The sequence below is a fragment of the Papio anubis genome, chromosome 14 (assembly GCF_008728515.1).
Source record: "Papio anubis isolate 15944 chromosome 14, Panubis1.0, whole genome shotgun sequence".
Lineage (NCBI taxonomy): Eukaryota > Metazoa > Chordata > Mammalia > Primates > Cercopithecidae > Papio > Papio anubis.
The window spans coordinates 43,811,854-43,838,867 of record NC_044989.1 but is presented as its reverse complement, the minus strand read 5'-3'; the positions used below and the strand labels follow the sequence as shown (position 1 = coordinate 43,838,867).

The 27,014-nt window shown below is 39.4% G+C and overlaps 1 protein-coding gene across 8 annotated transcripts in view; it reads left to right on the top strand.

The window, feature by feature from the left end:
- The first annotated feature begins 4,663 nt into the window (after positions 1-4,663).
- Positions 4,664-27,014, top strand: part of THADA (THADA armadillo repeat containing) — a 359,588-nt gene continuing 337,237 nt past the window's right edge. For all 8 annotated transcript variants that reach the window (XM_021924785.2, XM_021924787.2, XM_021924786.2 and 5 more), the window contains exons 1-11: positions 4,664-4,798; positions 7,971-8,070; positions 8,350-8,444; positions 9,457-9,587; positions 13,124-13,272; positions 13,392-13,424; positions 13,671-13,719; positions 18,498-18,685; positions 21,758-21,852; positions 23,107-23,327; positions 25,684-26,375. In XM_021924785.2, the coding sequence (XP_021780477.1) occupies positions 7,995-8,070; positions 8,350-8,444; positions 9,457-9,587; positions 13,124-13,272; positions 13,392-13,424; positions 13,671-13,719; positions 18,498-18,685; positions 21,758-21,852; positions 23,107-23,327; positions 25,684-26,375 (1,729 nt within the window). In that variant the 5' untranslated portion in view covers positions 4,664-4,798; positions 7,971-7,994. The remainder of the gene's footprint in view (positions 4,799-7,970; positions 8,071-8,349; positions 8,445-9,456; positions 9,588-13,123; positions 13,273-13,391; positions 13,425-13,670; positions 13,720-18,497; positions 18,686-21,757; positions 21,853-23,106; positions 23,328-25,683; positions 26,376-27,014) is intronic.

The following is a 27,014-nucleotide window of genomic DNA, read 5'->3' as shown; positions in this document are numbered from 1 at the left end:
GGAGTGTAGTGGTGTGATCTGGCTCACTGCAACCTCCACCTCCTGGGGTTCAAGCGATTCTCTTGCCTCAGCCTCCTGAATAGTTGGGATGACAGGTGCCCGCCACCACGCCCAGCTAATTTTTGTATTTTCAGTAGAGACAGGGTTTTACCATATTGGCCAGACTGGCCTCAAACTCCTGACCTCAAATGATCCACCTGCCTTGGCCTCCCAAAGTGTTGGGATTATCAGGCATGAGCCGCCGCACCAGGCCTTGTCAAGTGTTTTCATTTACACTTTTATATACTAAGGATCCTTTAAAAATTTCCTTGGAACACATTGTCATAAATAAAATACATAGTTACTTTATGAAAGTTTGTAGTTCAAATTAATGCTATTGTGTCCTGAAAAACTTCAAGCAGAGAATTTAAAGTGGTCTCAAGTTGGTAATGCCACCAGATGTCTAGCAAAAAAGAGGATATCTTCTTCAAAGATGTCGCTATTTCAACCTTTAAAACCAAACCTTTGTTACCTGGAAATAATTGGGGTTTGTCTGTCTGGAAAGTAACAGATGATTTTCTATGAGAACGTAGGGTTTTTTTGTTGTTGGTGGTGGTGGTTTTGTGTGTGTGTGTGTGGTGGGGGGGGGGAATTTTATTTATTGATTGATTTACTTTATTATTTTTTCCCATAAGTTACTGGGGTACAGGTGGTATTTGGTTGCATGAGTAAGTTCTTTAGTGGTGGTCTGTGCGATGTGAGATTTTGGTGCACCCATCACCCGAGCAGCATACACTGCACCCTATTTGTCATCTTTTATCCCTCGCTCCCCTCCTACTCTTCCCCGCAAGTCCCCAAAGTCTATTGTATGATTCCTATGCCTTTCTGTCCTCATAGCTTAGCTCCCAATTATCAGTGAGAACATATGATGTTTGATTTTCAATTCCTGAGTTACTTCACTTAGAATAATAGTCTCCAAACTCATCCAGGTCACTGCAAATGCTGTTAACTCATTCCTTTTTATGGCCAAGCAGTATTCCATTGTATATATACCACAGTTTATTTACTCACTCGTTGATTGATGGGCATTTGGATTGGTTCCAAGATTTTGCAACTGTGAATTGTGCTGCTATAAACATGCATGTGCAAGTGTCGTTTTTGTATAATAACTTTTCCTCTGGGTAGATACCCAGTAGTGGGATTGCTGGATCAAATGGTAGTTCTATTTTCAGTTTTTTAAGTAATCTCTACACTGTTTTCCATAGTGGCTGTACTAGTTCATATTCCCACCAGCAGTGTAGAAGTGTTCCCTGATCACCACATTCATGCCAACATCTACTGTTCTTCGATTTTTTTGATTATGGCTGTTCTTGCAGGAGTAAGGTGGTATTGGATCGTGGTTTTGATTTGCATTTTCCTGATTGCATTGGGTTTGTAGATTGCTTTTGCAGTATACTTCCTCCAGGTGTTACCTTCCATTTATCTGCCCCTTGTGTATTAGAAGCACTAGAAGGAGTTGCCTTTGCTTGATCTTGCCGATTCCTCTCTTCCCAGTCTCTTTTAAACCCATTCAAATCTGCTCCAAGTAAACTTTGGCAACTTCATCCTTCCAGGTGCTCAGGCCAGAAACTTTGGACTCATCTTTGACTCTTCATTTCTTCATACCCATATTCTATCCTTCAGAAAAAATCCTGTTAGCTCTACTTTCAGATTACATCCACTATCTGTCCACTTCCCATTCTCCACTGCTACCACCCTGGCCAGTGCCACCAGCATCCTGCCTGCCTAGTTTACCACAACAGCCTCACTGGGCTTCCTGCAGGCTCTACAGTCTCTTATTGTTTTCTGTTTTGACACGGAGTCTCACTCTGCAGCTCAAGCTGGAGTGCAGTGGCACAATCTCAGCTCACTGCAACCTCTGCCCCCGGGGCTCAAGCAATTCTCGTGCCTCAGCCTCCCGAGTAGCTGGGACTACAGGCACACACCACCATGCCCAGCTAATTTTTTCGTATTTTTGTAGAGACAAGGTCTCACCATGTTGCCCGGGGTGGTCTTGAACTTCCGAGCTCAGGTGATCCGCCCTCCTCAGCCTCCCAAAGTGCTGGGATTACAGGCGTGAGCCACCACGTCCGACCTACAGTCTCTTCTGAACAAAGTAGCTCCAGTGATTATTTTGAAATGTACATTAAATCTTATTATTCTTTTGCTCAAAATCACTCCTCATTTCACTGATGAGTGAAAGAATCCATAAAATAACATGAAAGCCTTACATAATCCAAAGCCCCTTGTCCCACTCCTTACTAACCTTGCTTGGCTCCGGCCACTCTTACCTCCTTGCTATTCTCCGAACAGGCAAGTCCTGCCCTGGAAACTTTGTACTGGCTGTTCCCTCTGTATGGAAGGTTTCCCCTTCCCCAAATGCCTATGTCTCTTGCAAATCTTGACTCAATTAGGCCTACTCTGACTATCCCATTTAATGTTGCAACGTATCTCCCCTATACTCTCACTTTCCATTCCCCTATTTTTTCCATGGCGGTGTTAAATTGAACTAAATATGGCCTGAGAAATCCTCTGTACTTCCATATTTGAGTCCTTATGGATGAACCATAACTTAACTTAGTAGGTAGACAAGGCTGAAAGCCTAATTTAGGAGTATACTTCTGTAACAATAGCTGAGTCTCAGCCAATCCCAGCAGCCATACTTCAACTATTCATACAATGCTGACTGTTCAAACTGTGCTCAGGTAAGGCAAACGCCAAGCTGTATGTAACACATCCAGCTGCTTCCGTACCTCACTTGTTTTTTGTACATTACTTTCCTTTCTTTGTCTATAAACGTGCTCTGATCACGAGGCATCCCTGGAGTCTCTCTGAGTCTCTCTGAATCTGCTATGATTCTGGAGGCTGCCCGATTTGAGAATCATTTTTCCCCTTGCTCAGTTAAACCCTGTTAATTTGTGTTAAGTTTTAACAGTAATTTCACCTTTCAACATATGTTTATTATGTTTGCCTCCTAGCCCACCTCTCACTGTGTAGGGTGAAGAGTTGCAGTGTCTGCCCCTTTAAAATGGTTTGGTCAGAACAAAAAAAGGGTTCGGACCCACTGAGTTATATAATTAGTAGGTCTGAAACAATATACATATTTAAAAAAGCATAAAACTTAAAAATAGTTAAAATGATAAATTTTGTTGTGTATTTTACCATAATTTACAAAAAAAAAAAGGAAATAAAATCTCACAGCTCCTATAAAGTAGCATTTCAGGAAATGTTTACTTCAGTTATGTGTGAATACTTGTATGTCCACAGTTTCAAAGTCTACAATGTATTTCTTACTATCAGTCCGGGTCAAAAATATGACAAAAAATTATGGTAGAGAACCGTCTGCACACACTCACCAGCTGATATGTACAACATATTTACCGTCTGCTCACACTCACCAGTTGACATGCACAACATAGTTCACAGCAGCAATGTTAGAGCAAAAACTGCAAATAATCCACGTTAAGAGGCAGCAGGATGGATACATAATGAAGTATATTAAACAATGCAAAATTACGGGCCGGGCGCCATGGCTCATGTCTGTAACCCCAGCACTTTGGGAGGCTGAGGCGGGCGGATCACGAGGTCAGGAGTTCAAGACCAGCATGAGCAACATGGTGAAACCCTGTCTCTACTAAAAAAAAATACAAAAATTAGCCAAGCGTGGTGGCGTGCGCCTGTAATCCCAGCTACTCAGGAGGCTGAAGCAGGACAATCGCTTGAACCTGGGAGGCGGAGGTTGCAGTGAGCCGAGGTAGCACCACTGCACTCCAGCCTGGGCGAAGAGCACCACAGCCGCCTGCTTTTATGTAGGTGAATACGAAAAGCAATGCTGAAAGAAGCAAATTGCTGCAGAATACATACACAATTCCAAAAAGTTCAAAATTGAACAAAACAAGATAGTGATACATACATATGTGGTAAAGCTACAAAGAAAACCAAGGCAAGATAATAATAAAAAATTCGGAAAATAATTATTAAAAATTTGTCATTAACGTTTAGGGAACTGACATGTTTCTATTTTCCAAATTAATCCTCCTGATGATAGTATCAGGTCTATTTCCTGATCTTGGCCCCTTTCGCAACTCCCAGTGACATCAAGTTGTATTTTTCAAGTACTGAACCATCTGACAATTTGTATGTGCTGCGTAATATATGTATCCTCAGTAGGGGATAACTTCCAAGGCTAGCGCCTGGAGACGCTCTGACAGTAGAGCTCGCTATCCATTGAATGAATAAATGCGCTTTGGCACACGTTGGTACAGCACTTGTCATTTTAGTCCGAATTCTTCTCATGGCTTCCGTTCAGTCGCCGCCCAACCCCCTGCTCCATCTCGCAGGCTCTAAACTCCACGTAGATTTCTCCTAGACTCTGCACTGGGCCAACAGAGTGGGAGAAAGGTGGAAGGTCTGGACTAGGACAAAAGCGCTTCCCAGGCGTCCAAGCATGTGAAGAGAATCACGTGTGCGCAAGACGGCCGGTCAGCCCCAACACCAGGAGGAACGCGCGGCGCTGACGGTAAAGCGGCAGTTAACCAAACCCGATAGCTACCGCCCACCCCGGTGACGTCACGACATCGTCGAACTCCTGACTGGAGGAGCTGCGTTTGGTCAATTCTCGCGATGACTCCCCCAGGTTACCCCTCCCTCCCTCTCTTCGCCCTGACCCGGTAGTCGACCGCGGTCCGCGTTGCGAGTCTCGGAGACGCCGTAGAAGAAGACCTGCTTCCGGGACTTGACCAGGCGCCTCCGACTCTTCTCAGACGCCGACGGGCACGAGGTTTGGCTCCCAGGTGTCTTGCCTGCCAGACCCGCGGTAGCGCGTGACTTTGCGCTCGGCTCGGCCAGTTTTGCTAGGGCAGTCTGGCGAGCCACACTAATTCCCAATTTTTGGTATCGCTAGGATTCGGCGGCTGTGAAACTGATTTCCGGTCGCTAAGGTCTCCATGGAGACAGCACTTTAACCCCTTTCTCCCACTGTCATTCCTCAACTCCACGTGGTTCAGAAATCGCCCAGAGAATGTTTGTGGGAGTCAGCCAGGAAGGTGTAGAGTGAAGCAGCGTTCTAAAGGGAAGCAGTAAGTGGGACTTAGGAGGAGTGTAATTTACTGGGCACCTTCTGGCCTTGCGGTAGACAGGGGATTTACCCCCTGGGGGACCCCGGTTCTTCAAGACGCACGTTTGAGCAGGCATAATTACCGAGTCTGCTTTTGTAGAGCCCTCAGAATTGCAAGAGCAAATCCTCCTGCAAACTTGCTTACCTTTCACCAGAGAATAGTCTCCCTAGTTACGTTCCCCAATCTCTTCTGGCTTTGTACAGTGGTTACTTTCTTAGGAAGCGTACCTCAATTCCGCTAGATCTGACTGTCCCTTTACAAATTACTCTGTTGTCGACACTTTCCTAGCTGCGTCCATTTTTGGTTAAGTGGTTGCTCACCTGCCATTACTGTATTGATTTCTTACTTCCCAAGCAGACCATAGGTTCTTAAGATGTAGAATGTCACTTAGGTGTAGAATGGATTTTAGAAACCAGGTAGTCCACCTTCCTGCCCTTAAAGACATATATCTCTTCTAGAACATCTCTGACAAATGTTTGTTAATTTGTTTCTTCGTCAAGTGTTTGTTAAACACCTATGTGCCAGGCACTGGTTTAGGAATTGAGGCCTGAAACATGAACAAAACAGATTAAAGTTGCTGCCTTCATTCACTTTGCTACTAGGGGAGACAGACAATACACAAATGTACACGTTAGGGTAATTTCTGGTACTAGTAAGTGCTATGAAGAAAATTAACGGAAATGGTGTCTACGTGTGTTGGATTGGTGAGATTTTAGATAGAGTGGTCATGGAAGGCTTTTAGAAGGTAATATTGCAGCAGAAACATGAATGGTGAGAAGGAGTCAGTCTTGCAAGAACATTAAGGGGCAGAGATACTGGGAAGTGTAAAGCCTCTTAGGTGGGAATAAGAGCATGAGGAAGTGCAAAGCTCTTGAGATGGTGAAGAGGAGATTGGTTTGAGATGAAGAGTGGAGGAAGGCAGGGCCAGATTATTTAGGGCCTGGAAGGGCAAAATCTCAAGTTTTTATTATTTATTTATTTATTTATTTTTTGAGACGGAGTTTCGCTCTTGTCACCAGGCTGGAGTGCAGTGGCACTATCTCGGCTCACTGCAACTTTTGCCTCCGGGGTTCAAGCGATTCTCCTGCCTCAGCCTCCAGAGTAGCTGGGGTTATAGGCGCCGGCCACCACACCCGGCTAATTTTTGTATTTTTTTTTTTTGGTGCAGACGGGGTTTCACCATGTTGGCCAGGCTGGTCTTGAACTCCTGACTTCAGGAGATCCACCCGCCTCGGCCTCCCAAAGTGCTGGGATTACAGGCACGAGCCCCCATGCCCAGCCTCAAGTTTGAATTTTATTCTAAGTGTATTTAGAAACCCTTGGAAAGTTTTAAGGAAGAGAGTAAGTAATTCAATTTGATGAGAGCTTTTTTTTTTTTTTTAAAGAGATTGCTCTGATGACTGTAAACAGAATGGGCTCTTTGGAGGTAAGTGCAGAAGTTAGGAGACCAGTTAGGGGGCTATTTCAGGAGTCCAAGACAAAATATTCTGTCATCTTCTCTTCGAATATTCCTGGTGTTGGGAAATTCTTTGTTTAAAAGGTAGCCCAGTCCTTAGTGGGAACATAGAGCTTTTCCTTTGTATTGATCTGGAATCTGTCTCCCTGTAGCTTGTACTAACTTTTACTAATAGCAAGACAATAAGTCTATAGTACACAAATAAATCTACTCCCTTTTTCTCCAAAACAGTCTAGTAGCTGTTTTAAGGCTCTTGCCCTGTTGACTTTTCTCCAGGCCAAACACCTTTGGTTAACTGAGCTGTTCTCTGAAGGAGGTGCTCTCTAGGTCCTTCAGAAATCAGCTACATTGTTTGTTACGGCTCCTTAAAGTATGGCCACCAGCGCTGCACCTAATGCGCTATACATGTCACCTGACCTGTTTGGATAAAATCATGCGCTCTGATATCGCTGACTTCTGTGGTTTTTGGCTGTCATCTTGTGCTGTTGAGCTGTTTCAAACTACGTTTTGCCTCCCCAGCCTCTATTTCTGAGTTTTTTCCCCTAAACTAAATGCAGCCCTTTACGTTTATTTCTATTTCATCTTGGTAAATTTCGTATTGCTCATTATTTCAGTTTATTGACCTGTTTTTTTTCCTGATTGCATCATTCAACATGTCCTTTCAGATTAGTTTTATACATGTACTACATTATATCCTCTAATATTTTCATCATAAATACTGCTAAAAATGCTAACTGCATCAAGAAAAGAGCCCTATGACATTTCGCTACCAACTTCTTTCCAGATGGCGTGGTACTATTAGTGTGTAGTCGTGTAGTCTTTGAGTTGATTTGTTAAGTATCAATAAAAGCAAACTCAAGAGAATAATATTTAAAAAAAATTTTTTTTTTTCATTTTTGCAGAAATCAGTATATGGTGGTACCTCTTGTTAGTCTAACAAGTCACTGAGGTTAGTTTGAAGTACTTTATTTTTGGAAAAACTATGCTAGGTTTTTTTGGTGTGTGTGTTCACTAAAAGGAAAGTTTGCTATATTTTAAAATACAAAGACTGAGTCATAGTAGGTAAAATAACTTCAGTCAGTAATAAACTTGAGCTTAAAACATTTTTCTTCTTCACATCAGAAATTCTTAGACAGTGATTCTTATTCTGGGGCACTTTTGCCCCCCAGGGGACACTTGGCAATGTTTGGAGACGTATTTTGGTTATCACAACTTGGGAGGGAGGAGGGTGCCAGTGGCATCTTAACGGGTAGAGATGGGGATGCATGAAACATAATGCGTAGGATGATACTGTTCACAAAGAATGAACCCAGCCAAAAATTGATAGTGCTGAGGTTGAGAAACATTACATTAATGCCTTAAAGTCTTCTTTCTTGCAGTGACTACTGTTAATTCTATTTAAAATGGGTGTAAAGAAGAAGAAAGAAATGCAAGTTGCTGTGTTGACCATTTGCCATCAGGACCTTGAAACTTTGAAATGTAGGTGACTTCTGGTTTCCCTTATTTAATATATTTTTTTCTAGTTTGCAAGCAGAGTATTTTAATCACTGGGACCCCTAGCATATAATATTCAAATTCTTTATGTTTTTCCTTATGTTTTGGATGTAAAAATTTTCTTAAAATTCTGTCTTCAGACTATGTTCCACCTATTGCTTTGGTTTATAATTAAAAAATTTTGTAGAATGGACAACAAAGGCAAAGTTATATTTAACTTACTGTTAAATCATTGAAAAAATTTTTTTTGTATATGTTATGTAGCTTTTGCTGATGTGGAAGGGAAAAATCTAGCTTCTTTGCTGTTACGTTGTGTACAACTCACGGATGGAGTGTCACAAATCCATTATGTTAAACAAGTAAGTCTGAATGATATTCATGAATACATTTTTAAGAGTATCATGCTATTAAGGATTTTAAAAAATCACTGACAGTTTTTGGCCCCTAATTATTGCATATCAGTTTATCATTAACAAATAGGTATTTTTTTTACTTTTCTGTTTATTGTATAATATCCTCGTATTCAAAACAGCAATAGAAGCCACATTCAGGCTTCTATCATAATTGAGCTGTAAATAGATAAGGTAGAAGATAATTGTACATACCTCTTTTGTGAAGATAAATTTTAAAATATATGAATCTTCAAAACTTTTTAGCAGGCACATTTAAAAGTTAATTTAAAATATAAATATTATACTTAATTAGTATTTCGGTATTAGGATTTACCATTTGAGCACACATAGTTTTTTTTTTTGGAAAGCAAGTAAGTTTGTTACTGGTTTTTAAATTGTGCTACAGCTGTTCTTTACCGTAAGCCGTTAACAGGTCTGTGATTCTCTGTGGAGGTGGGTCTGGAGGGTAAAGAGAGAGCTGGGGACATGAGTTTAAAAAGTTAATAAATAGTGAAATAGGTGTTTAAATCGGTATCCTTGACAGTGGAGTATGGAAAACATTTCACATTATAATTGACACTTTGTTTTATTTATTTTTTTGAGACATGGTCTCGCTCTCTTACCCAGGCTGGAGTGCACTGGTGCAATCTTAGCTCAACCACAGCCTCAACCTCCTGGGCTCAAGCGATCCTCCTGCCTCAGCCCCCTGAGTAGCTGAGTAGCTGGGACTACAGGCATGCACCGCCATGCCTGGCCAATTTTTGTATTTTTTTTTTAGAGACAAGATTTCTCAGTGTTTCCCAAGCTGGTCTTGAACTCTCCTGGGCTCAAGTGATCTGCCCACCTCAGCCTCTGAAAATGTTGGGATTACAGGGGTGAGCCACTGTGCCCAGCAATTGAGACTTTAAAGAGTATCTAGAACCATGTTACTTTGCTATACTTGATATGAGAAAAATTACTTCAATGTTTTGTATTATAGATTGTGCCACTGCTGGAGAAAGTAGATGAAAATGGTGTGTGTGATCCCACTATTCAAAGTTGTTTGGATATTTTAGCAGGCATTTATCTTTCTTTGAGTCTAAAGAATCCCTTGAAGAAAGTATTGGCAAGGTAAGAAAAAAAGGAAGGGAAATCGGGTGTTAAAAAGTGTTCAATTTGACTGAAAGTAACTAAAATTCCTTCCTTGGTTTGATAAAACTGAACTGATATAGATCACAAAAAGTTCATTCATACGGTTTCTTCTCTGTTTTCACTCATTAATTACAACTTTTTAAAAATATAAAAAGCCTTCTTAGGTCACGGACTAATAAACAGGCTGTGGGCTGTAGTTTTCTAACTCCTCCCTCAGTCCATTTACATTTATTGATTATGTATAAATGTCATCTTGCTGTTTTTTCATCTTTTTATCCTATCTGTTCTTGGTTTAAATATATATTTACACAGATAACACAGGAATATAGGCTTGGTGTAAAAATTTCAAACTATATAGAAGTATACAAAACAAAAGGTAAGGCTTCCATTTCATTGTTTAGGACTTATCTTTTCTTAATAAAGATTGTCACTTACCATTTTGGTATTTATCTTTCTAGACCTTTTCTTTGAGGTCAGCATATGTGTGTTACATTCTACTTTTTTTAATGTATCTGTAAACGAGATTGTATTCTACATAATGTTCTGTAGCTTGTTTTTTCACTAAAGAATGTCTTAGAGATATTTCCATGTCATATAATCCTTTTAAAAAAAATTGTAGTAAAAGACACGTAACGTAAAACCTCAGTCTTAACCTTTTTTTTTTTTTACATGAATTCTTTTTAAAAAATTTTAATTTTTATTTCCATAGGTTTTTGGGGAACAGGTGGTATTTGGTTACGTGAATAAGTGGTGATTTCTGAGATCTTTGGTGCACACATCACCTGAGCGGTGTATACTGTACCCAGCAATTTGTAGTCTTTTTATTTCTCACCCCCTTCCCACCCTTTCCCCTGAATCCCCAGAGTCCGTTGTATCATTCTTATGGCTTTGCATCCTCATAGATTAGCTCCCACTTATGAGTGAGAACATACGATGTTTGAGTCTTAATGATTTTTAATTATATATAGTTCACTATTAAGTATATTCACATTGCAGTGCAATGATCTCTAGAACCTTGTCATCTGCAAAGCTCTGAAACTCTGTACTCATTAAGTAACAACTCCCCATTTCCTGCCCAGGCTTTGGCAGTCACTTCCCATTCAGGAATTTGATTACTTTAGATACCTCATATTAGTGTAATATTTGTATTTGTATTTTTGTGACTGACTTATTTCACTTAACGTAATGTCCTTAAGGTTCATCCCTGCTATAGCATATGACAGGATTTTCTTCTCTTAAAATGCTTAATGTTCTGTTGTATGTATATACTGTGTTTTGTTCATCCATTCATCTTTCAGTGGACCTTTGGGTTGCTTCCACTTCTTGGCTGTTGTGAATAATGCTGCTGTGAACATGGGTGTGCAAATATTTCTTTGAGATCCTGCTTTCAGTTCTTTGGATATATACCCAGAAGTGGGATTGCTGGACCATATGGTCATACTATTTTTAATTTTTTGAGCAACTGTCATACTGTTTTCAATATGCAGCATTTTACATTCCCGCCAACAGTCCTTACTTTTTCAGCTATAAATATTCTGTAATATGAATATACCAAAATTTAAATATACTGTATATATGACATATATGTATCTATGTATGGTACATATTACATGATTTATATTATATGTTTTAAAGTAATCACTTCCCCATTGCAGTGATATTCTTATGTATATAATTATATATGTGTATTTCTCTGAGATAAATTCCAAGAAGTAGAATTTCTGGACCAAAAATTAGGCCTATTGAAATTCTTGTTAAATTGTACTCCCCCACACTACCAATTGAGTTAGAATGCTTATTTCTTCTTCATATATTTCCAACATTGGATAATATGAATCTTTAAATCTTTTAAAATCTAATGAGTGAAGATGCTATCATTATAATTTATGTATCCCAGATTACTAGTGTGATTGAACATTTTTCAATGTGTGGCGTTTGAGTGACTATTTTTTTTTTATTACATATCCTTTGTACATTTTCTTGTTAGAATGTTTTCTTGATTTATAAGACTTCTGTATAGATGATATGCTAAATACATTCCTTTGTTACTTGACTTTAAATTCTCTCATGGTGTCTTGTCTTTACAAAAATTAAAATTTTATTTTGGTTATCAACTCAGCTAATTTTTGTGTGTGTAGATTTCTGAGTTTTATACCTTACTATATATGCTTTCTGTAATACAAGATTATTTACAATATTATTTGCAGGCCTTATACTGTTTTTTTTTGCTCAACCCTTACGTCCATCTGGAATTAAGGTTTGAATGTAGTATGAGGTAGGGATTCAATTTAGTTTTCTTTTTTATATGGGGAACCACTTATCCAAACTGTTGAATAGTCCATTTTTGCCCGCATATTTGGAATACCACCATATTGTGTTATATGTTCACGTATATACATAGGTTTAATTTCTGATTTGGATCCATTTGTTCATACACCAATACCACACTTTTATTTACTATAGTTTGATAATGTGTTTTAATTATGTATCAGTGTTAAGTCATCCCTCTAGTGACTTTTCTTACTCTGAATATTCCCATTTTTGAATTCTTTTCTTCCAGAAAAACTTTGAACTGTCCAGTTATATTTAGAACAAAGCCTATCAGTTTTGATTTATATTAATTGAGGCAAAATTGATATGTTTAATTTATTCATTTGATAAATTTTTATTGGCTGCCTACTGTGTTTCAGCACTCCTCTAGGAATTGGGGGTAGAATGAATGAAACAGTCCAGAATGGAGATTACATTCTAAGGGGAAGATAGAAAATAGACAAAGTAAATAAGTAACATTTATAGGCTATTAGATGGCATGAGTGCTGTCTAAAAGCGGGGAGGGAGGAAAGGGGACGTAAAGGATAGGGCGAGGGTTACAATTTAAAATACTATGGTCACTTCATATAGCTTTGCTCAGACGTGATAAGATAATTGAGATTGACCTGAAAGGGATGAGGCAATAATTGTTGAGTATATTTGAAAGAAGAGTCTTTTTGATAGAAGAAACAGCAGGAGCAAAGACTGGTATGTCAGAACAGAGCAAGGCCATATAGCTAGAGCTAAGTGAACAAGGATCAAGATGAGGTCAGGATTGCGATGGATGCCGTTTAAAAATCAAGAAAAGAAAAGAAAAAAAAAAGATGAGGTCAGGAGCTTACGGTAGTGCCAAATTGTGTAGGGAGGACCTTGTAGGTCACTGCAAACACTTCGTCTAGTACTTTAACCGAGAAGGATATTGTTGGAGGCTTTGGTAAGAGAATTGACATGGTGTTTTAACAGCGTCACTCTGCCTACTTTGTTGAGAATAATCTGGGAGATGGGAGAGAAGCAAGATGGAAGCGGGGAGACCAGATGAGCTGATAGGTCAGGGAATTCCAGTGATGGTAGTGTGGAGTTGTAATTTTCTGGCTGTATTTTGAAGGTTTAGTTCAGTATTCCCACATTTGTATGATTCTCTTCCCTCCCCACATATTCTGGGGCTATTAGATTGTCAGATTTTTAATATTTGTTTCTTTTTCTAGCTCACTAAATAGCCTACCTGAATTTTTTCTACCTGAGGCTGTACACCGTTTTACTTCTCGTCTTCAGGAAGAATTGAATACTACTGACTTATACTCTTATAGGAAAGTAATTGACAATATATCTTCCTGTATGGAGAACTTTAACTTGGGTAAGGCAGCACTTTTCTAGTCCTTTTTCTGGCTAAGGTCTCTCGTCACATCATAGGTTTTAAATGATACTAATTTTGGTCATGAAACTCCTTACCAGCATTCAATTTTTCCTCTACAGGTAGAGCAGGTGTTAATAATCTGCTTAAAAATGGTAAGTCCTATTATTTTATTTTGTTCCATGAGTTGATGGCTTCTATGAGTCATTTTGGAACTGGCTCTTTTAAGTTTCTTGGCAATAGGTAGAGCATTGTAGATAACTCAGGTACATCATGCGCCTTCCTTTTAAATTTTTGTTTCTATATCATGGTATCATTTTATATAACAGTGATATAAAATATTTTATTGAAGTTGAAGTTCACAGTTTTAAATTCTGGTTTGTCGTATTCTTTTGTTTCAGTGCTTCATTTTCTGCAGAAGAGTTTAATTGAAATCGTGGAAGAAAATAGGCAAGTGCTATATGTTGGCATTTGTGTGTGCATACTTGCAGTTGTACATTGTCTTTGTACACAGAAAAATTTGAAAGTCTCAGAATGTGATCTTTTCATCCCTCTTCATTAATATTATTACTATTACATTTTTTTGAGGCGGGATCTTGCTGTGTCACCCAGGCTGGAGTGCAGTGGTGTGATCATAGCTCACTGCAGCCTCAACCTCCTGGGCTCAAGTGTTTCTATCACCTCAGCCTCCCATGTAGCTGAGACTACAGGCATGCATCACCACACCCAGCTAATTTTTGTATTTTTTTGGAGACAGAGTCTCACTATGTTGCCCAGGCTCGTCTTAAACTACTGGACTGAAGTAATCTACCTGCTTTGACCTCCCAAAGTGTTGAGATTACAGGCGTTAGCCACTATGCCCAGCCCCTTTCTCCATTAATATTAGACCCAATTATTTAAATCTATTTTTTAGAGGTTTGATACTTAATTTTAACAAATATAGAATTTTAATATTTAAACTATATTAAAATATTTAAATGAAAAATTAAAAATTTAATAAATTGTTATGAGAGTAAGTGAAAGAACTCTTTTCCTCACCTGAGTGTGTTCCTTTTTCATAGCATCCTGTTTTTATTTCGTGAGTGAAATATCCTCTGTTATTTCTCTGAGGATATATTCATGATAGTTTTTTGTTTTTTATCATCTTTACATAGTCTCTGTTTCTTCCAAGTTGCTTGTTTCTGTTTGCTGGTTTTGTTCAGTATATTTCTTATTAGAAGCTTTCCTTAGAAGTCTGGTGATCCTTGGCTGGGCAATTACGTATTTCTTTCTATCTATCTGTCTATCTATCTATATATAAATTTTTTTTTTTTTTTTGTGACAGGGTCTTGTTCTGTTGCCCAGGCTTGAGTGCAGTGGCACGATCTTGGCTCACTGCACCTCTTGCCTCCCCGGGTTCAAGTTATACTCCCACTTCAGTCTCCCAAGTAGCTGAGACTACAGGTGTCTGCCACAATGCTTGGCTAATTTTTTTTTATTTTTAATTTTTTGTAGGAATGAGGTCTCACTATAATGCCCAGGCTAGTCTCGAACTCATTGGCTCAAGTGATCCTCCCTCCTTGGCTCCCAAAGTGCTAGGATTATAGGTGTGAGCCACCGTGCCCAGCTCGGGTAGTCATATTTAATAAGGGGACACCGAGGATTGATTTGAATGCCTGTGCCTATGGGTGGAGTTGACTGCAGATTTTATTGTAGGCTAGTCTAGCTGGGCTGTTTCTTGGGGGAACTCTTCCTTGAGGAAACCTAAAGATGTCAGTATGTTTAAATCTTTTTGCTTAGATACTGGATTTGCCATGGAAGAATCTTCTAAACCATTGTCTTAAGAGTCTGGTTGCTGAGTGAGGGAAGAAGGCTGAGGTCTCAGTATTTGGCCTGCATTGTGCATATATTTACCTAAATCTCCTTTTTGTAATATGTTGTTGCCTTATCTGTGTGTGCTATCTTCCTTGCCAGACACCTGTTTTACCTTTTCTTTTTTTTTTTTTTTTTTTTTTTGAGACGGAGTCTCGCTCTGTCACCCAGGCTGGAGTACAGTGGCCGGATCTCAGCTCACTGCCAGCTCCGCCTCCCGGGTTTACGCCATTCTCCTGCCTCAGCCTCCCGAGTAGCTGGGACCACAGGCGCCTGCCACCTCGCCCGGCTAGTTTTTTGTATTTTTTTAGTAGAGACGGGGTTTCACCGTGTTAGCCAGCATGGTCTCGATCTCCTGACCTCATGATCCGCCCGTCTCGGTCTCCCAAAGTGCTGGGATTACAGGCTTGAGCCACCGGGCCCGGCCTGTTTTACCTTTTCTAAAGATAAACAAGTTGTTTGCTGGCTCAGAGGTATTTAGTCTTCCTGTTTTCAATCTTATGTTTACCTCCACATCAAGGAGTACCTAGTGCCAACGGTTTCTGAGCCATTTGGTACTACAAATCAAATGGCTTCTGGGCTTGTTCCCTGGCTGAGTGTCCACTTTTCTTGATTCTGCTGTCAGTTATCACTCATCATCTGCTTTGCAGCTTCTGAAATATTATTATTATTGTCTTGTTGCATATTGGTTGCCTTTAGAATTTATCTTTTTACATTTTAAATCCCATGGCTGTTGGTTTGAGGAGGTTCTGGGAGAGAGCAGAAATAATACCTGTACATCATCGTCTTTCACTCATGGTAGCCTTTTGCCATAGCAGGAGCTCTTTGTCTCTTCTTCTCCTTTTTGGCTCTTCTTTTTATGCTCATTGTGTAAAGGTGGGTTCTGTCCTTTTCATTTTGTTTGTTTGAACTGCTTAATAACGTCCACTTTGGTGTCAGCCACCACCTATATACTCAGGATTCCCGAATTTATTACTCCAAGTTAGATCTCTTTCCTGAGTGGTAGACTGATGGAGATCAGTTGACAGTTGACTTGTGGACATCTCAGCTTGAATGTTCTACAGGTACCTCAAGTTCAGTGTGTCCAAAAGAAAGGAAATTTTATTTTTTTAAAAAAAGTCATTTTCTGTAGCCCCAGGTAATCTCTATTCTACTTTCTGTCTTTTTGAATTTGCGTATTCTAGGTGATTCTTACGAATCATATAATATTTGTCCTTTTGTGTCAGGCTTATTTCATTTATGTTTCCTTTTTTTTTTTTAATTGAGACAAGTTCTGGCTCTGTCACCCAAGCTGGAGTGCAGGATCGTGGCTCACTGCAACTTCTGCCCCCAAGCTCAAGCGATCCTTCCACCTCAGCCTCTGGAGTAGCTGGGACCACAGATGTCCACCACTATGCCCTGTTTTTATATTTTTGGTAGAAATAGGGTTTCACCATGTTGCCCTGGCTGGTTTCAAACTCCTAAGCTCAAGCAGTGCCCCTGCCCCAGCCCCACAAAGTGCTGGGATTACAGGTGTGTTTTCAAGGGTCATCCACGTTTGTAGCATATATCAGAATTTCATTCCTTTTTGTGGCCGAATAATATCCCATTGTATGTGTAGACCACATGTTAATCCGTCTGTCGATGGACATTTGGTCTGTTTCTACCTTTAGGCTATTGTGAATAATTTTGCTATAAACATTGATGTACAAGTATATCTTTGAGTCTCTGCTTTTAGCTCTTTTGGGTATATACATAAGAGTGGACTCATAAGATAATTCTATGTTTAAGTTTTTGAGAAACTACCAAGTTGTTTTTCCTAACTTTTGCCTTAATAGGATTATTCTGTGTTTTGGTGTGTTGAGAACTGACTGAGAGGGAAGGACAGAAGCTGCAAGAGACCAGTTAGGAGGCTATGGCAGTAACCCAAGGGAGAGATGAGAGTGGCTCAGGCCAAGATATAGCAATGGAGTTGGTCTGATTCTAGATGTATTTTGAAGGTAGAACCAACAGGATTTTCCTATAGATGAAATGGAGAGGAGGGGCGGCAAGGATGATTACAGTGTTTTTGTAGGATAAATATGCAGCAGGTACAGCAGATTTGGAGTTGAAGATAAGTTCACTTATTTAGAGATGTCTGTTAGACATCCAAGTAAAAATATCGGGAAGTTAGATATACCAGAAAGGAATTAGACAGATGTCTGGGTTGGAGATAAAAATTTGGGAATTATCGCACGTAGATTATAATTTAAAGCTGATGAACTGAAAGAAATCAGCAAGGGAGAGAATTAGATGGAGAAAAGAAGAGGAATAAAGACTGAGTCCTGGACTTTCCTAACGTAAAAAGATCAGGGAGAAGAGGATGAATTAGTGAAGGTATCTGAGAAGGAGTGCTGGTGAAGTAGGGGAAAATCTGCAAGAGAGTCTGGCATTTTAGAAGTCAGGGAGGGGCCGGACACGGTTTCTCACACCTGTAATCTCAGCACTTTGGAAGGCCGAGGCAGGCGGATCACTTGAGTTCAGGAGTTCAAGACCAGCCTGGTCAACATGGCGAAACCTCTGTCTCTACTAAAAATATAAAAATTAGCCGGGCATGATGGCTTGCTTGTAATCCCAGCTACTTGGGAGGATGAGGCAGTAGAATTGCTTGAACCCGGGAAGTGGAGGTTGCAGTGAGCCCAGATTGCACCACTGCACTCCAGCCTGGGCAACAGAGCGAGACTCTGTCTCAAAAAAGAAAAAAAGAGCCAGGGAGGGAAAATATATCAATGTTGAGAGAATATTCAAGTTTGTAAGTTATGTCATTCTTTTTTTTTTTTTTTTTTTTTTTTTAAGATGATGTCTTGCTTTGTCGCCCAGCTGGAGTGCAATGGTGCCATCTTGGCTCACTGCACCCTCTACCTCTGGGGTTCAAGTGATTCTCCTGCCTCAGCCCCCTGAGTAGCTGGGATTACAGGCATGTACCACCACACCTGGCTAATTTTTGTATTTTTAGTAGAGACACGGTTTCGCCATGTTGGCCAAGCTGGTCCCAAACTCCAGACCTCGAATGATCTGCCTGCCTCGGCCTCCCAAAGTGCTGGGATTACAGGTGTGAGCCACTTCGCCCAGCCCAAGTTCTGTCATTCATTCTTGATTTCTTATCTTGGCCCTAAAAGAAGTAAAGTTAGTTGTTGGCTGAGAAAGAGGGACATGTTGATAAGTAAAGGGTGTTGAAAGTTTGCAGTTAGTATCTACATAATTGGAATGTTTGTAGGAATGGAAGAGAGAGGAATAAATTATCATAATTTAAAATTGATTTCGGGCCTTTGAGGAATGTATTTATTTTGCTGGGAATTAGAAATGTTCACATTTTTGTTTGAATTTCGTTTTGTAATAATGTCTTTTCTTCTTTATAGAAAATGTGCTGGAAATCATATTATTCAAACACAGTTGATGAATGACTTACTGGTAGGCATTAGAGTTTCAATGATGTTAGTACAGAAAGTACAAGATTTCCAGGGAAATCTTTGGAAGGCTTCCAATTCTCCCATATGGCAAAATATGTGTGGATTGCTGAGTATTTTTACCAAGTTTTTAAGCGATGGTAAGTGTAACAAATTATATACAAATGATATATAATTGACAGTTAAAATTGAGTGCCAATCAGCTTTTCCTACTAACAGTATGAAAAGTGATACTTAACTGAGGTGTGGAATGTATCCTTACTCAGCCTCCCAAAATGGAGGGAGGCCCTGGATTACATGGTTTTATTTTATTTTATTTTATTTTTTTTGAGACCGAATCTCACTCTGCTGCCCAGACTGGAGTGTAGTGGCGTGATGTTGGTTCATTGCAACCTCCACATCTTGGGTTTCACCTCCCAGGTTCAAGCGATTCTCGTGCCTCAGCTTTTGAGTAGCTGGGATTACAGGAGGGTGCCGCCACACCTGACAAATTTTTTGTATTTTTAGTAGAGACAGGGTTTTGTCATGTTGGCCAGGCTGTTCTCAAACTCCTTGCCCTCAAGTGATCTGCTCACCTTGGCCTCCCAAAGTGCTGGGATTATATGTGTGAGCCACTGTGCCCAGCCTGAGTAGCTGAGTTCTATTTCTTGCCTTGGAAGATAGGTTCAAGGGTGATCACGTTTAAATAATTTTTTAAGCTATAAATTTGTTTTCTGTCACTTTTTTTGGAATCTGTGGTTTATTATTATAAGATTAACAAAAAGTGATACCTAACACAAGTATTTATATAAAAAGTTGAATTATCCTCTTTTCACCTCCCATTCTATATGGTAATATATGTATGAATGTAACTTAATTAAAAACATGCTAATGGATCTCTTTAGAGCTCTTGTTAGTGAAAAACAATAACTGACTCTGGTTTTGCTAGGCTGATTGGAAAACAATAGCATCTCATTGTTTGTGTTTTTTTTTTTTGTCTGCGATGGAGTCTGTCTCTATTGCCCACACTGGAGTGCAGTGGCGCGATCTTGGCTCACTGCAACCTCTGCCTCCCAGATTCAAGTGATTTTCCTGCCTCAGCCTCCCGAGTAGCTGGGATTACAGGTGTGCACCACCATGCCTGGCTAATTTTTTTTTTTTTTTTTGTATTTTTAGTACGGTTGGGGTTTCACCATGTTGACCAGGCTGGTCTAGAACTCCTGACCTCAGGTGATCTGCCTGCCTTGGCCTCCCAAAGTGCTGGGATTACAGGTGTGAACCACCACGCCCAGCCTCATTGCGTTTTTAACCCTGGTAACGAAAGTCTTAGCTATATTTTGTCCAATTAGTATTTCCATTTTTCTTTTTGCCTGAGTTCTCAGGTATTGAAAGGAAAGTAGTTGAAGTTACTTTTATTAAGACGTAACTTACAGAAAACTTTTCAGAGGTTATTTACTTTTTAAAAGAGGACTGTGTTAGTCTAAAAAAGATTCTCTAACTAATGAAATGTAGAGAATACATGATTTTAATATGCTTCAGCCTTGCGTGGTGGCTCATGCCTGTAATCCCAGCACTTTGGGAGGCCAAGGCGGGCTGATTACAAGGTCAGGAGATTGAGACCATTTTGGCCAACGTGGTGAAATCCCGTCTCCACTAAAATACGAAAAAAAAAAATTAGCCGGGTGTGGCGGCATGCACCTGTAGTCCCAGCTACTCGGGAGGCTGAGGCAGGGGGATCACTTGAACCCAGGAGGCGGAGGTTGCTGTGAGCCAACATCATGCCACTGCACTGCAGCCTGGTGACACAGCAAGACTCTGTCTCAAAAAAAAAAAAAAAGAAATAGTTTCTTTTCTGAAAAGTTGATGGCACCTAATCAGTACTATTCTTTTCTAGCATTTTGAAGTTCATAATCAGTAAAGTGTTTAGCTGCAAGTAACTGAAAACCAAACCTCCTTTCCCACATAAGAAGTTCAGAGGCAGTTGATCCAGAACTGGTATAGGCAGTGTATGACCCACACATTTTCTGCTTTTCTGCTGTGCCATCTTCAGCAGGTTGGCTTTCTCCCACGTTTATTGCCTTGTGATTGCCATATGACTGCTGTAGCTCCAGATGTGTATTCAAGGCAGGAAGAAGGAAGGCCAGTTGCATCTTTACTTTTAATCAGGATACTCAAGTGACTGGCTTACATCCAATTGGCCTGAACCCTCTTATATACCTACCTTTAGTTGCAAAGAAGATTGAAGAGGCAGGTATCCTGCTTTTGGCTGGGCATGTGGCTTCCCCAATCAAAGTCACAGTTTTGTTATCAGGGATAAAGGGCACAATGGATATTTAGTACGTAGTTTATGATGTCATACTTCTTTCCCCAGGTTGAACAATTCACCATGGTATTAGAGGCTAATAGAGATAAAACAAAAAGAAGATACCAAGTCAAAACTGGTTGCTATGGGTACAGTGTCAGTGCTAGAAAAGTTTGTAGTTAGCACTTATGTACATTCTTTACACAAGCCCTGAAATCTCTTTTTGAAAAAGTCTATGTCTGTGGTGATTGGGATACAGAGGCATTGGTGGAGAGGAAGGGACAGGTGGTGTTGCTGTTAGGTGTTCTGGGAAGCAGTAGTTGGAGAGGAAGAAAGTGTATGTTAGAGGACAGAGGAAGGAATCACATTTATTGAGTATCTATATGCTGGGCTTAAAAGCCTTTATATTCGGCCAGGCGCGGTGGCTCACGCCTGTAATCCCAACACTTTGGGAGGCTGAGGCGGGCGGATCACAAGGTCAAGAGATCGAGACCATCATGGCCAACATGGTGAAACCTTGTCTCTACTAAAAATGCAAAAATTAGCTGGGTGTGGTGGCACGCGCCTGTAATTCTACCTATTCGGGAGGCTGAGGCAGGAGAATTGCTTGAACCCGGGAGGTAGAGGTTGCCGTGAGCCAAGATCATGCCACTGCACTCCGACCTGGCAACAGAGTGAGACTGCTTCTAAAAAGCTTTTATATTCATTGTTCATCTAAACCTGACACTGTGTCAGTTAAGAGTTATCCCATTTTACAGAAGAGAAAACAGAGTTTGTGGGATTTAAAATAATTTATGTAAGACCTATTCACCCAGGAAGTGGTCAGACTAGAAATTGTAGCCAGGCCTATCTGGCTGCTCAGCATCTGCTCTTTCCACTGTAACAGAATATTCATTATTTAACATAAGCTGTCTTCTTTTTTGTCAAATAGATGATCTATTACAGACTGTACAGAGCACATCTGGATTAGCTATTATTCTTTTTATTAAGACTATGTTTCACCCATCTGAAAAGATTCCTCATTTGGTAAGTGCATCTCCTTTTTAGAATTGTACTTTATTGAGAGTTAGAGTATGTTTAAAAAATATTTTTGGCTTGGTGCAGTGGCTCACACTTATAATCCCAACACTTTGGGTGGCCAAGGCAGGCAGGTCACTTGAGGCCAGGAGTTTGAGATTAGCCTGGGGAGTTTAGCTCGACCTTGTCTCTACAAAAAATAAAAAAATTCGCTGGATATGGTGGTGCACACCTGTAGTCCCAGCTCTTGAGAGGTTGAGGTGGGAGGATTGCTTGAGCCCAGGAGTTTAAGGCTGCAGTGAGATAAGATTGCACCAGCCTGGGCAGCAGAGTGAGACCTTGTCTCTTAAAAAAAAAATTAAAAATATTTTTAAAGAAGGGAATTAAAAGAATTTTTTTTGCATTGTCTGGTTCCTTCTGATGACCCTTTTCTCTTATAATAAGAGACAATTCCAAAATTTCAGATAAAGCAACAATAACAAAAAGACAATAACAGTCACCTGTAAGTCCATCTCACAAAGATAATCACTATAAACATTTTCGATGTATATTCTTTTAGTTTTTTCTAGTGCTGTTTGTTCAGTGTCATCTCTCATATAAGATGTTTTTAATGTTAAAATTATGCATATTAATGTATAGATACATACACAGTAATAACTTTTCTGATAAATGTGTTTTTTATTAAGAATAACCCAAATCATGTACTTTAGACAGGAAGCATGCTACATAGAGTCAATTTTTCAGTAAATTTGCTTCTTATAGAGAGTATAATTTGATAATTTAGGCCACAATCCTTGTATTTTTTACTAGTAGGTTTCTTTTTTTGCTTGCTATATTATATGGAAACTTATTTTATCTTTTTACCTTACTTTAGAAAAATATATGTGCATTATTTTATGAGATCACACAAAGTAATTATCTTTGAATAAGTTGAAGATGTTTATTTCTCAAATCACCTCTAAAAGCATTTGTTTAAAAAAAAAAAACCAAAAAAAAAGAGTTGTTAAGCTTATCCACCTGCAGGTGGCGTTGTGTTGTGCTCTGCCAGTACATTCCAACCAGCAAAATCATTCACGTACTTGATGTAATTTTTTTCCTTTAATACTAATATAATAATAATGACATTTGTGGGTATTTTATCTTTGGGTTTAGTCATTTTTCCTAGGATTTTTCAGGGGAAAGAGATGTTTGGGTTTGTATTTTGAAATATCTCTGAAAAGTTTTAAAGGCTTTATGTGTATTAGCTCTGCTATATTTTTCCAGATTAGCAGTGTGCTTCTTCATTCAGTGGACTGCACCAGCGTCCCCGAGTGGTTTATGAGCAGCTGCAGAAGCCTCTGTTGTGGTAACGTCTCTGGGTCAGCTGTCTTATTCCTATGTCAGGGGACACTTGCCATGTTGGACTGGCAGAATGGGAGCATGGGTCGGAGTCGGGAGGCCCTTCTCTTGGATACTGCACATGTTTTGTTCACCTTGAGTTCACAGTGAGTTTTGATGCTATTGTCTCATATTTTGTTTCACTTGTAAGACATTTAAAATATGTAGTCCAAAAGCTAGAGTGGCTTGTGCCTGTAATCCCAGCTACCCTCCCGGTAGGCTGAGGCAAGAGGATCACTTGAGGCCAGGAGTTCAAAACCAGCCTGGGTGACATAGTGAGACCCTCTCTGTACAAAACTTTTAAAACTTAGCTGGGTGTGGTGGCATGCACCTGTAGTCTCAGCTACTTGGGAGGCTGAGGTGGGAAGATTGCCTGAGCCCAGGAGGCCAAGGATGCAGTGAAGTATGATTGTGCCACTGCACTCAAGCCTGGGTGACAGAGTGAGATCCTATCTCAAAAAAATAAATAAATGAAATTATTGCTGTAGGTTAGCCTGTGAGGAACATTTCTAAAATTAATTTTTAACATTTTCAATGTTATCATTTTTTAAAACTATAAAAGTTTTATATGTATAGTACTTTAGAATTTATAAAGAACTTCAATATAGGTAATCTAATGTGATCCTCATATGTCTACTATATAAGATAAGAAATCTAATTTGTTGGCCGGGCGCGGTGGCTCAAGCCTGTAATCCCAGCACTTTGGGAGGCCGAGACGGGCGGATCACGAGGTCAGGAGATCGAGACCATCCTGGCTAACACGGTGAAACCCCGTCTCTACTAAAAAATACAAAAAAAAACTAGCCGGGCGAAGTGGCGGGTGCCTGTAGTCCCAGCTACTCGGGAGGCTGAGGCAGGAGAATGGCGTGAACCCGAGAGGAGGAGCTTGCAGCGAGCTGAGATCCGGCCACTGCGCTCCAGCCTGGGTGACAGAGCAAGACTCCGTCTCCAAAAAAAAAAAAAAAAATCTAATTTGTTGAATGGGCAAAGGGAGGCTTAGAAAAGTAAATGCTTACCTAAGAGCATATTGCTAATAAGAACCTGAGACAGCAATATTAGAAGGTCTTCTGACTTCATGGGGCTGTATTTTGTATTTTTGTGGTGTTTTTGCCATAATAGCTGAAAGTGATCACATATATGAAATGTCAAAACATATATACAGCTTGATAATAATGAACATATGAATAAAGGAGGAAAATTAAAATAATTTTTTACATACTGGAGCTATAATTAATATATTATGCAATTCATAAATTTAAAGTGTACAATTCACTTTATTAGTTTATTCACAGAGTTGTACAACCATCAGCATTTCAAAAATTAATTTTTAATATTCTTCATGCTATCTTTTTTCTTTAAAACATTTTTTTATTCAAATTTGTTTTTACCATCGTTTTTTAAAACTATAAAAATTTCTACATGTGTAGTGCTTTAGAATTTATAAAGAACGTTAACATAGGTAATCTAAAGTGATCCTCACAAGTCTGATAAACTATCAACATTTCTAAAATTAATTTTTAACATCTTAAAAGTTAATTCAAACAACTTTAGAATATTTTTATCACAGAGAAGCCCCATTCCCCCAACCATCTCCAACCCTTGGCTTTCCTTATGTTTTAAATTACATGTATAGGCCAGGCATGGTGGCTCACGCCTGTAATCCCAGGTGTGCAAATCTCAGGCAGGTGGATCACTTGAGGTCAGGAGTTCAACACCAACCTGGTCAACATGGTGAAACCCCGTCTCTGCTAAAAATGCAAAAAATTAGCCAGGTGTGGTGGCATGTGCCTGTCATCCCAGCTACTGGGGAGGCTGAGGCAGGAGAATCGCTTGAACCTGGGAGGCAGGAGTTGTAGTGAGCCGAGATTGCGCCCCTGCACTCCAGCCAGGGTGACAGAGCAAGACCCCGTCTCAAAAATAAATAAATAAATAAATAAATAAATAAATAAATAAATAACACATGTAATCATCATCACAATCAAGAGAGTGAATATTTCCATCATCTCCCAAATTTCCCTATGTCCTTTCCTGGACTATTATCATTATTTTTGAGACAAAGTCTGTTACCCAGGCTGGAGTGTAGTGGTGTGAGCACAGCTCACTGCAGTCTCACTCGTGGGCTCAAGCAATCCTCCCACCTCAGCCTCCCAAGTAGCTGGGATTGCAGGTGTGTGTCACCACACCCAGCTAATTTTTAAAATTTTTATAGAGATGGGGTTTCACTATATTGCTTAGGCTGGTCTTGAACTCCTTTCTGGATTACTTTTTACAAGGTAAAAAGATTCATACACGAATTTGAGATCAGTTTTGTCTTTACTTGTAGTTTTTTGTTCTTGTAAATTTAATAATTGAAATTTGTGCTCATTCTTTGTATTTAATATTTTTAAAGTCTAAATTGTTCTAAAATGAAATTTCTTTTACTAATCAGTTTACAATAATGGATCATGACTTGTTTTTCTTCAGGATTAAAGAGCCAACGCTGGAAATGTTTCTGTCTAGAATCATGGCATCCTGGACTAATTCAGCCATACAAGTCCTTGAATCAAGTTCCCCCAGCCTAAGGGACAGCCTGAATGGGAATTCAAGTATAGTTGGGAGACTTTTGGAATATGTCTATACCCATTGGGAACATCCATTGGATGCTCTAAGACACCAAACCAAAATCATGTTCAAAAACCTTCTCCAAATGCATCGGCTCACTGTGGAAGGTGCAGTTTTGGTCCCTGATCCTTTCTTTGTGAAACTGACTGAGAGTCTTCTGCGATTGGAATGGCATATTAAAGGAAAGTACATGTGCCTTGGTTGTTTGGTAGAGTGCATAGGAATTGAACATATTCTGGCTATAGATAAAACTATTCCATCTCAAATCTTAGAGGTGATGGGGGACCAGTCATTGGTACCTTATGCAAGTGACCTCTTGGAAACCATGTTTAAAAATCATAAGAGTCATTTGAAATCCCAGACTGCTGAGAGTTCTTGGATTGACCAGTGGCATGAGACCTGGGTTTCTCCTCTCCTTTTTATACTGTGTGAAGGAAACTTGGATCAAAAATCTTACGTGATTGATTATTACTTGCCAAAATTACTAAGTTACAGCCCTGAAAGCTTACAGTACATGGTAAAGATTCTTCAGACTTCTATTGATGCTAAAACTGGTAAGAAAAATGCATTTTTGTTTTAGTAATTTCTAATTATAATACTTAAATGTAGGTAGCTATGCAGATGCTAATTATATTTAAATTTAAATACTTCTATAAATAGTAAAGGAGGAGATTAATGATAGATGTTTCAGTTTGAAACGAATGTTCCTGTATAAAGCTGAATGGAGTTTTTTGGCCGAAGTCATTTCTACAAGCTAAAGAATAATTCTACTTACAATGATAAACTTTCCTTTATTACAAAGTTTTAATTCATTTTTTCAAGTTCTGAATTTATTTTGTTGTATTACTGGAATAAAAGTTTGTGTGTCTTATATAATGTGCTTATTCAAGTGATTGAGACAATAATTAAAAATTGTGTTAGGCAAGGTTAAAGACAGGTAACTTGGCAGTAGCAAGTTCTTTTCTCTGGGGAAGTGACAAAATTCAGAGGCATGATCTCAAGAAATAGCCATCTATAGTTACTTACAATAGGGGTAGACATCCCATTGAAACTCACAAACCCTACAGGAATCACTGCAAATTCAAGCATAATTCAGGATGTGTAAAGTGATGATCATGACACATCGTATAAATCTTAAAATTATTATATTGTTTAACAAAGCAAAAATGTAGTATTGTACAGTGTGGTTTTAA